Source organism: Cryptomeria japonica, chromosome 8 (assembly GCF_030272615.1).
Source record: "Cryptomeria japonica chromosome 8, Sugi_1.0, whole genome shotgun sequence".
NCBI lineage: Eukaryota > Viridiplantae > Streptophyta > Pinopsida > Cupressales > Cupressaceae > Cryptomeria > Cryptomeria japonica.
Window position 1 is genome coordinate 22051541 of NC_081412.1, and position 11866 is coordinate 22063406.

General features: G+C 38.6%; 1 protein-coding gene across 1 annotated transcript; it reads right to left on the reverse strand.

Moving 5' to 3' along the window:
- Window positions 1-466: 466 nt before the first annotated feature.
- LOC131074181 (uncharacterized) lies at window positions 467-1586 on the reverse strand. Its single transcript, XM_059210126.1, has 2 exons — window positions 1176-1586; window positions 467-796 (listed from the first exon to the last, which is right to left on the reverse strand). The coding sequence occupies exons 1-2, from the start codon at window positions 1584-1586 to the stop codon at window positions 467-469; spliced, it is 741 nt and encodes a 246-aa protein (XP_059066109.1).
- Window positions 1587-11866: the final 10280 nt, after the last annotated feature.

An 11866-nucleotide genomic window follows, 5' to 3' on the forward strand; every position in this document is an offset into this window, starting at 1 on the left:
TCTTCTTAAATTCCGTTTCCACATTCAAATATGCTGCATCTTCAAAACTTTTCATCTATTCATCAGCATCAGCAACCAATTGACCTAACTTATCAATCGGTGTAGACAGTCTATTAGTGTCTGTCTCCGGTAACAAACTAGACAAAATCTCAACTACACATTGTATTGATTGAGCTTCATTTTTTTGTTCCTTCATTATTTTCTTCTTAGCTCTAGATTGCACGATAGTTGCAATCTCCATTAGTTCTATGGAACTCAATGCATCCATATTGATGGGTCCTTGTATACTTAATGCATCATCATCAATTTTCTTCTTATAGGTAAGTGATAGAGATATCACTTTAGGTCCTGGTTTCAATTCTTCCTCTTCTTTCTTCTCTTATGTCTACTCTTTGTCCATTACCAGTGGATTTTGTGTATCAACTGTTTGAGTGATTACCAGTGGCTCTTTCTTAGTCCGATTTTCTTATCCTCTCTTCGGTTCCCTTTCGCGTTGTTCAGTCATCTGAACACCTTCAACTTGTATATCCTCAATTTGATATTTATTTTCCTCCTTTGTACCAATTGTATCAATTTCTGTATCATCATCAGGAATTACAGCTGTCTCACTCTGTACATTAACCAGTTTTTCATCTTCCGATTGATTAGTAAAAACAATCTCATATTGTGAAAAAACATCAATATCTACATCATCCAGGAGATCTTCTACCTTAAACTTCTCTGGTTGCTCTTCCTCCTCATCAGGTATCAAACCCAAAAATTTCTTCAGAATTTGTTCAGTCTCAATATGTACCAACTGAGATTTACCAACTAATAATCTTGTCAACCTTTTCTTAGATCTAAAAGATGATTTAGCCTTTGCAATAATTTTGAATCTATCTCCTCCTTTGTGGCTTTAGGTTGCAAGTTTTTAGTAATAAATTCAATAAATTCTCTATCATGTTTTATGGCTGCCTGCCATCTAGCATCAAGCTTATCAAACAAAGAATTTGAAATCTGCCCTTGCAATTCAATTATAGGGCCTTACTATATTTATTCATCATAAAATAAACTGCATCCTCTATCTACCTTTGTTCATCCTCACTAAACTTATCATACAGTTTATCCAAACCCTTAAGAACACCATATTCCTTAATATGCATTAACATCTTTTTAAAAAATTTAAGCTTAGTCACCGGTTTCTTGATGGATTTGACAGTAGATGCTCCTACAACCTTTGAATTTTTGCCACTAGCTCTCAAAGCTTTCTTCTCACCTTCGGATTCAGTTTCTTCTTCACCATCAGCTGTCAGTTTTTTTGCTTGCCCCTTTTTCCTCTTCCTGTAAACTTCTTTCACTTTGGGTGCTTTAGGTGTAGGGTGCTCAATGACTTTACCTTTTCTCTTAAATTGTATCTTGGAAGGTTTCTCCTTCTTTGCCTCTGTAAGTTTCTCTTTCTTAACCTCAACACTTCTTGTCTTCATACCAATGCTGGTACTGGTTGGGGTACTAGATGCTCCTGCTCGTTTAGCTTCATATTTTTCTCTAGCCTCTTCTATGGCCTCCTTTGGTAAATCTTTGTTGCTTAGAAAACTTCTCAACTTCATTTCTCACTTTCTTAGCAATTACCGGTCGTAGATCACTCCAAATCTTCTGTTAATATGATCCAATGCTTCTCACACAAGATCTTCTCTGCTCTTTTCTCTCTCTGAGTGCTCTCAGGAATACAAAGTGACTAATGATATTAAAAAAGTCCTTTTATTTTCTCAATACCCACTACATTAAATGCTATTCCTGGTTGTATAAACGAACAAACCCTAAAACACCATTCAACATACTATCGGTTCTCATAAAATCACTTCACAATATCATAATGCATCAAGATATGAAGATTTATCTTACCGCACACCATATAAGGGGGTCCGAAAATGGATCTGACATTAAGCTCCCTCTAAGCCTTTTAACAACTTAGTTTTCTAGTGATGAGTTCTCCACACTAGGTGAAGAATTAGGATCTTTCGATGGTTTCTCATCACTCTTTGTTTTTCCAGATCTTGTTCATCTCTGCTTTGGTCTCTTCCACATCAACTTTCTTCTTCCCTTTTTGATCAACATATTGATTTACTGGTTGACTCATTTTAGCTCTGCAAAACTTTGTAAGGTGTCCCAGTTGGTACTAATGAAAACATGCCATACTAGATGCTCTCTAGGGTCCAAGATTGCCTCTACCCATCCTTCTGCAATTCATAGCTACATGACCATAGTTATGACAGATTGTGCAAATCACATTCATTCTCTTTTCCATCTCATAGGGACTAGACCGATTAGCATAGGGTGTCTGCCAATTTGTATCTCTCCGGTCATTAAAATTTCTTTGCCAATCTCCACCAGATCGTTTATTTATGTGGGGTGTCAGATCATTTGCTCCATACTTGTATTCACTAACTCTATGCCCATACATGTTGCAAGTGTAACAATATCCATTAAAGGTTCTAGGTTTGTATCCTTGATAGGCATTAGGTCTATAGCCATTAACAACTTTAGATCTACAAACATTAGCAGTATGTCCTGGATTATGACAATTAAAGTATACTGCTTTGTAGGGTTTTTTATCGATGGATTTATAGATCTTAGGTGTAGATTTACCTTCTTCAGTATTTTACTTTGTACTGAAAGACTCACCTTTCTTAAAAGTATTTTATCCCAAGCCATGTGTATCACCATTCTACCTTTGTGGCTGGATCTAATCATCAAGCATAATAGAGCTCTTGTTAAACTTTACAAGTGTTTCATTAGCATCAACAAGTTCCTTTGTAAGATCTTCATTATTTTTCATCAGACTTTCTCTTAGAGACATTTCCATGTCTAGATTAGCCTTTATTTCATCTTTTTCTTCTTGTTCTTCATGAGGATGAGCATATAGAGTTCCAACCTCCTGGTTCAACTTAAAGATCTCATGTTCTTTTTCTCTCATTTTGTCTTCAGTTGTCCTCCTTGCTTCAAGCTCTTGACTAATCCTGATGGTTAGGGCTTCCAACTCTATCCTCAGGTTTGCCTTCTCATCATTCAATTTTTCAACTTCAGTAACCAATGCATCCATGTTTTCTTCATTAGAAGAACTATTTTCAATAAACTCCATCAATTGTTCAACAAGCTCTCTTCTCTTAGCAAGTGAGGCTTTATACTTGCCTTTCAATGTATCTAGGGCTTCCTCAGATTCTACAAGTTGGTTAAACAAATCTCTATAACTCATATCCCCCATGATATCCTTGAGGATCTTTACCAAATGGTTAAGCCTTAAGGGAATTAGGTTCAGATACCAATTGATAAACTTATAAGGCACTGAGAGGGGGGGTGAATTAGTGCAAGCAAAAACCACAACACAAATCTGATCACCACTTTAACTAACTTAAAGATTAATAAACATAAAATAACACCACATATGCTAACAACTAATATATCAAGCTCCACATAACACAGATATTCATACGTGGAAACCCAAAAGGGGAAAATCATGGTGGGAGTTAATAGCCACAAGATTCACTATCTATAGAATATAAATCTTTGACTAGTTAAGGTCATACAAATATGCCCGGTTAGGAGAAGACCCTGTTAGGAGTCACCAAGTTAAGGGATTTGTATCAGCCCTATTAAAAGCTTTGCCCTGTTAGGAGAAACCTCTCAAGAGGATTTAGACTCAAATTAATGAGCTACCCTGTTAGGGGATTTACAATTTCAAGGTTGTTAGGACCTACCCGGTTAAGGGATTTGACTACTGCAACTATTAGGAAAATAATAGTAAAATGATCTGTATGTAGCACCTCTGTGCTTGATAAGATCCACTTTAGTTCTGCTCAATACATCAACAACACATCAATACAGAGCTTCTCAGATTATCACATAGTTAAACTCTCAATATTTGCTCATGATCTCATATTTCATCTCATAACTCATTACACTTTTTATAAACATCAACTTAGTTGGCTAACAACCTTGGAACAATTTCCTAGGTTCAATGAATCTAGTCAATCTTCCACTACATGCTTTACCTATGTCAGCCACTGACATAACAACTAAAAAATAAAACATAATGTGTACCATTTTACCGATCTTAGTGACTTTGTTCTACTGGTTAGCTGTTCTTCATGATTGACTTCTCTATACAACATAACTTTCTCATCTTGTTGAATCTACCACTACGGTGTGAAACATAGATACCTGATACAATCTACAACACTCTTGCAAAACCACATCACCTAAATTTTCATTGATCGCTCATACCGATTGTGAATATAACTCTGTTCCTGTTTTACTAGTTGAAGTCCTATTTGCCAGTTCATTGATAAACTATCTCCTCTACCGGTCGACCTAAAAGACTTAGATGACTATCAACACATAGTTGTCATCAATGACAACATAAAACAAGTCATCAATCAACCTATTACATCAAAACATCATCATCAAGCCAACAAACACCAATTCTTGGTGTTTCCCATGTAACAATGCCCACCCTCCAAGAAACTGTCTAAGGGGTAATTTGCAACAAAAGATTGCAGATCAACGGAGTCAAGGTGCTACCTCTGACCTAAGGGTTTGTTCTTCCCTTGGCATGGACAATGCAACCCTCATCGCTCAAATATAAGGCATGTCGATGTAGCAAGAAAATGAGATAGCCTCAGATCATTCTTTATTTTCTTGGATGGAAGATGAAGATGCCATACTCATAAATGGCACAATGGGATCGAGTTCGAGAGCTCCCCAAGTATAGTCAGACTATAAAATTTGGTCGAAAAGACAGTTCATAGGAGATCCTGTAGGCACACAAGGGAGGTTCAACTCAGAAAAAGCTCCTGAACAACCCACTGCTGCTGCCACATATTAGAGAAAGGATTTTATCCCCTATAAACCGAGAGAAGTAAAAGTGTATGTGCCATTAGTATTATACATGGTGGAACAACTAAAGAAAGCCCCGACCAATTTCTCTTTATGGGATATCCTTAGCATCCCAAAGTAAAAGAGTCGGTTAAAAGAAGCTTTGGTAGAGGTGGAAAGACCTACCACCAGGAATGTCACAAATTCCTCACAAACTAATGAGGAAAGATCTATAGCTCCCTCAACGCAATTGCACTCGCCAGCTATGCTAACGAATGAGGCCTAATCACCCAGGTCCCAAATAGAGGGTAAGCCTAAACCAAATCCATTCTATTTGACTCATTGTAGGAGACAAGCTTTTGCATAATTCCATGATAGACTCTAGTGCTAGCACCACTGTCATGCCAAAGCAGATTGCCGAGGTTTCGAACATCAAATATGAACCTCTAAGTAGGGGCGTTATGCAATTAGATGGAATTTTTTTTCAGACCATGGGTCTTATCAAAAGTCTTTTGCTGACACTATTCGCATGTCCTAGTGTCATTGTATCCCAAGAGGTAGTAGTCATTGATATCCCCCCTGTTTTTGGCCTCTGCCTCTCCCACTACTTTACTGCTAAGATAGGAGGTTACCCATCCCTAGATTGGTCCCATCTCATCCTCTGAACCCAACATGGTGCCAAAACCAAAATCCTTTCAGAGCCCCTATATACCGAGCATATAGCTGATCAAGCTATGATCAAATTTGAGCCAATCCATACCTCCATCTCTAATGAGGAGAGAAAAAATGTAGAGCTTCTAGAGGATCAAGAAGTGACTGGTGACATTACACTAGAACAAGAGGTATTCCTTAATGAGTTCATAAATTCTGACCCATATGCCAATTACCATGCTATAGGTCTTGGTACCTATTGCATTTTTTATGAGGATCGGATTATTCCAAAATTGACTAAAGAACCACTAACCAAGGAGGATTTGTCTTCTACACTCTAGACCTTGCACTTTGATGATGCCAGATGAAAATTAGGTTTAGGTGCTAGAGTTTTCCTTACGTCGCCCTCTCGCAAACAAGTCTCGAGATATTTCCGCTTGCAGTTTGCTTGTTCAAACAATGAAGCAAAGTATGAGGGACTAACTCAAGGCCTGAGCTTAGCAGAACAGATGGGGATTAAACTGTTGAAAGACTTAGGAGATTCTGAGCTAATAGTGCACCAAGTCTGGGGGATCTCAAGTGCCAAACATGTTCGCATAAGGTCATATTTAACAAAATATGGGATTTAATCAAATTTTTTGATGCTTTCAACATCTGGAGGATTCCCTGCAAGGAAAATGCAACCGTTGATTGGATGACCACTATTGGTTCATAATTCGACCCTACTGCAGATTTGCTTACCAATCATCAAGCGGTTCGTGTGGTAGTTTGACCATCTATTCCAAAAAATGACACTCATTGGCAAGTATTTGAAAGTGATGAATAAATTGCTCTGTTCATCCAACACTCCGATGAATTTGCTGATCAAATGCAACCTAAAGTAAGGGAGGCTTAGAAAGATCAAATCATTCAATTGAAATCCAATAAACTCTCAATTGGATTGATCACCCTTGAGAATCTATTTGATCATGATGATCCTAAAAATGACAAATGAAAATTCACAGTTGACAAGGGTGACTACACTAAAATACCAATGGGAAATGGAAGAACGCTCAAGGTTGGAAAGGGGGTTTCTCCAAAAGACAAAGAAAGGTTGGCTCGCTATTGTGATGAATATCTTGGTGTGATTGCATGGTCATATGAGAATTTGAAAGGTGATAACTCTGACATCATCCAACATACCATTGAACTTGCTGATGGTTCCAAGCCAGTCCGATAGAAACAAAAACTTGTTAATCCAAAGATTGAGACTCTCATGGCGCAAGAATAAAAAAAGTTAATAGAAACCAAGATTTTTTATCCCATTAAGCACAATACATGGGTATCAAATTTGGTACTAGTTAGGAAGATGAATGGAGATATCCGACTCTCTATAGATTTTCGCAACCTGAATCAAGCCTCCCTGAAGGATCACTGCCCTTTACCACCAATAGAGTAGTTGCACACTGTGGTTGGGTCAAAAATTTTCTCAATGTTAGATGGATTCTCAGGTTTACTTACCAGAAGATGCTGTTTGGATTGTCAAACACTGGTACGACCTTTCAAAGGGCTATGGATTTGACTTTTAAGGAGTTGATAAACAAAATCATCCTTATCTACTTGGATGATCTGACAGTGTTCTCAAAACACAAGTAAGATAATTTTGACCACCTCGAGCTAGTCTTCCAAAAATTCTTAGAATTTGGTATCTCTTTGAGCCCAAATAAATGTATCTTTGGAGTCCCGCCAGCGAAATTTCTAGGGCATATAGTGTCTAAACAAGGAGTCTCGATTGATCCTGATCATGTGAAAGCAATAAAGGAGCTCCCTCTTTCTGTCAACGAGAAAGGTGTTCAGTCGTTCCTAGGCAAGGTTAATTTTATTAGATGTTTCATCTTCGACTTCACCGGAATGGTAAGGCCTATCACACTTATGCTCAAGAAGGACACACATTTCAAATGGACCCCTAAATCAAAGGAGGTGTTTGATAAAATCAAAGACATCATTTCATCAGCCTCAGTCCTTTCAAATCCCAACATGTCTAGGGATTTCATAATGTATGTCTTCTCCACCAATTACAACATTGTTGTGGTTTTAACCCAAAAAGATGAAAATCAAAAGGGTGAACACTCAATAGCCTTCCATTCCAAAATACTAAAAGAATATGAGGCTAAGTACAACCTTGTTCAGAAGCAAGCCCTGACCATTGTCAAAGCCTTAAATTTTTTTGGCATTTCATTGCATGTAACAAAACTATTGTATAGGTCACTCATCTTTTAGTCTCAAAATATATAATGGAAGGTGATATTATAGAGAAAAGAGCTAATTAGATTACCAAAATCCTAGAGTATGACATCGATGTTAGACCAACTAAGGTAATCTGTGGAAAGGGACTTTGTGAATACATCGCCCAGGAGTCAAGCCCTCAAGAAACTGAGATTATTGTGGAGGAAGTCGTGATGACTGCCTCTAAGCTGACAAAAGAATGTTGGGTCATAGACTGAAAGCATTTCATGACGACTAGGATCTTCCTAGCTCACATTTCCCCTAAAAAGAAGAGGTTCTACAAAATGTAAAATAGCAAATACCTTCTGGTTGAAGGGGTGATTTTCAAAAAAAAAATTGATAGAATTTTACTCTACTATGTAGACAAAGATCAAGCCCAAAAGATCTTGCAGGAATTCCATCATGGACTCGTAGGGGGCAACTATTCAGCACAAACCACTATCATTAAGATCACCCGTGCTGGATAGTTTTGGCCCTCAATGTTTAAAGATGCACATGCACTGGTAAGGAAATGTAAGGAATGGCAGTTTTACAGTGGTAGACATAGGAATGCAACAATGCCACTTAGACGAATAGTGGTCGAAGAGCTCTTCACTCAGTGGGGTCTGGACTTCATAGGAATGGTTAACCTCCCAAGTTTAGTTGGACACAAATGGATCCTCACTGCCACTGATTACTTCACTAGATGGTCTGAATTTGTACCTATAAGAAATGCTACAAAGATATAAATCCTGGCAATTTTGGAGGAGCTAGTATGTCGGTATGGCCTGTCGAAGACTATAATATCAGATAATGCACGATCATTCACTTGTTTTCGAGTGACCCAATTCGCTCTTAGCCAAGGTATTTACCTAAAAACTTACTCAAACTATTATCCACAGGGAAATGGCCTGACTAAGTCAGGTAACAAGAACCTAATAAGACTCATCAAAAGGATCGGGTCCAAATACAAAAGGGAGTGGCATCATCACCTAATAAGTGCATTATGGGTAGACCAGATCACACATAAACAAATCCTCAAGAACTATCCATACAAGTTGGTTTATGGTAGAGATGCCTTATTCCCTATATCCATGGAAATCCTCGCCTTACAACTCCTCAAATATATTGAGGTGGAAGAAAATGAGCCCATGGAAGTAAGGTAAGCAGAACTCATGAAATTATAGAAGGCAAGAGAAGCATCGTTTGAGTCACTTCAAAATCACCAGCAAAATGTCAAGAGATGGTTTGACAGTAAGAAGAGTTCTAACCCAAGATTCAAGCAGGGAGATCTTGTCTTGAAATATAATGAAAGGGCTGCTAGGCCAGGTCAGTATGCAAAATTTGATGGCTTATGGGAGGGACCTTTCTGTATAAACAACTACAAGTGGTTTAATGTATTCAGCCTTGAAAACATGCAAGAAGAGTCCCTCGAAATCCCGGTTAACAAGTTTCACCTTAAACATTTCTATTAAGCATTTGTGTTCCCATGTAAATAGTGTATTTTTAGTCTGCCCTTATTTATTCAATTATTGGTAAGGAACAAAAGTAAAACCATAACATACACTATGAACAAGCAAAAGAGAGACATTATATTATATTGTAGTATCATTTTGTACAATGCATCAAAAAGGCTAGTAGCCTGTAAATTTGTCAAAGCAGGGTGGTAGGTTGTTGAGGCAAGGCGTGTAGTTCTTCAATCATCTTCTTCATCCTCTTCCTCTTCCATGAGGAATTTAGAATCATCATCCTCCTCATTTTCTTCCTCCATGCATTCGTAACCCGAGTCATTGTCCGACTTGTGGAAAATTGAGACATGTACCAGATGTGGAAGGATGTGTGGTGTCAGGATCTGCTAGAAGATGTAGTCCCAGAAATTGGTGTACTAAGCTGTGCTAGCCAGAGCATGCACTATCATATGGTCTCAGAGGAGAAACTTAGTAGCACGCTCTACTCAAAGGCAATGAGTAGACAATGATGTCATCTTTAAAGTGTTGATAAGAGGATACCAGTCCACATCTTCTCCGGAGGCTATGAAGCGTTGCAAGTACAAAGCCAAGGGAAGACCTCTGAAAGGAACAAAATATTGCACTACATCCTCAAGATGACCCAGATACTTTGATGAGAAGAGTGTCTGAGTCAGCTCCATTGTGAGATAATCTTTTGTCCCAGCGTCTAGCATTGAGGCCATGAAGCGTGAGCAAATGTCCATTTTGACACGTTATCTATCTACATAATCGATAAAAGTTCTCCCCAAGCACCCATTTAATAACATCAATAATCAAAGGGCTTTTTCATTGCATCATACTCTGTAACCATCGGTCTAAAACATTCCCCGGGAATGTGACCTACACCTTGCTACTGGAGAGCCTAACAGGAGTGTCCATGACTTTAGAAAATCCGACGTTAAGCTAGATAGTGTGCAAAAATATGTCTGGAAAGACATATTTATAGCCTATTTCCACCTTGGATAATGAATGACAATAAAGAACCAACACCCTCGATCTTTGATGTGTCTATCCTTTCTCATTACTCACACAAGTGAATGAAGTTGGGCCTAAGAATTGTGTATGTATTGATCATAGCCCCGAGAAGAGAAGCAATGTACTCAAACGCCACACGTATCCTCAAGTACGTTTTGCCTAAACCTAGTAACCTAAAGGATTGCTTCGGCTCATGTTAGCTTTTGTGGCTGCAAATGTTTTCCTTAATGAGGAAATTTGTCTTGACAAGAGGATCATTTCAAGTGGCTCATAATGATGACATAGTGGGAAGATATCTTTTCAAAAATGCGAATGGCGGCGCTTCTTTGTATTTCAGCATTAATGCCGCATAGAAAGTGAGGTGGCATATTGCGGACTGATACCTATAATAAACATACCTTTTTCACACACAAATCTAGGCATGCGATGCATTTAAGGAAGAAAGCCTCAAAAGTGCATGCAAGATATTCATTTTGCATCTCAAGCGCCAAAGTCCTCTAGAAGTGTCAAGAAGCTTGTCTACAGAGAAATGGAGATAGCAGCAAGGACCTCTAACCCTTCTCAGGGCCAAATGTGGGTGGATGTGTATGGAGAAATATCATATGTGTCTCACGCTATGCCTCTGAAGCCTGAGTACCCCAAAACTAAGTCCAAGTTGAAGACGCACACCTGTGACCCCATGGTGGTAATCGATTCATTTTAAGATGTTGTTGAGCCTGGTCTGCATAAACAACCAAAGGGCCTCAGGGTGGCCACATGCGCAAGAATGTCAAACCATAGAGATGAGCCATAGTCTATGACATTTAATTTTTGGAATAGCGGTATTCCCCAATTCTTGGTCCCCATGGTTCCACATTATCCAAAATTTGTCGCAACATGCGCGAATAGATTCATGATAGACTGTTCTTTGATACAGGGCTCTTATTTGTGGGTATCATAACCCCAGATGCTATTAAGGACATGTTGTGTTGTCCTAGAATTGACATCACTGAGATTTTTGACAAAGATGCTATGGAAGATTATTCGTACTCTAGGCGAGACATCGTCCCCTTTTGTCAAACCGCGCTAAATTGAAGTTCGGTGGTTGAACCTCCCAAGCTCCCAGTTCCCTACAGTGACCTAAAGCAATATGACCTTAAGGACATCATCTCTACAATTGCATTCATGTGCGATCATGACAGTGACCAGGAGATTTTAGCTCCCATGATGGGGTTTCTTTTTAAATGCCAGAAACAGAAAGAGCCATTTCATTTTGACTTCTCTTTATTGTTAGCCAAAGAAATGATAATGCAACTGGCTGAGTTTGAGTAGTCATGATGGTTCATGTTCGCTTCTTTCCTAGTTCATCTGTTCGTACACCAAAATTTCCCTTTCTTTAGTCAATTCATGTGATTGGCTACCCATGATGAGCAAGGATACAGGATGTCGGTGTCCGTCTTGACACCCATCTTGTCGGCCACCTAGGATGCATATGAGTTTTCAGATTGTTTCATGGCCCCCATATTTTAAGATTTTGGTGTTATTCTTTAGGAGCCGCTTGCCTGATTTTCTGAGATTCAGGTGAATTAGATGAGTAATGAATGCCCCCACTATGACTGGTTCTTGGGTAGAGATTTTTCTTTTATACAGATACATGG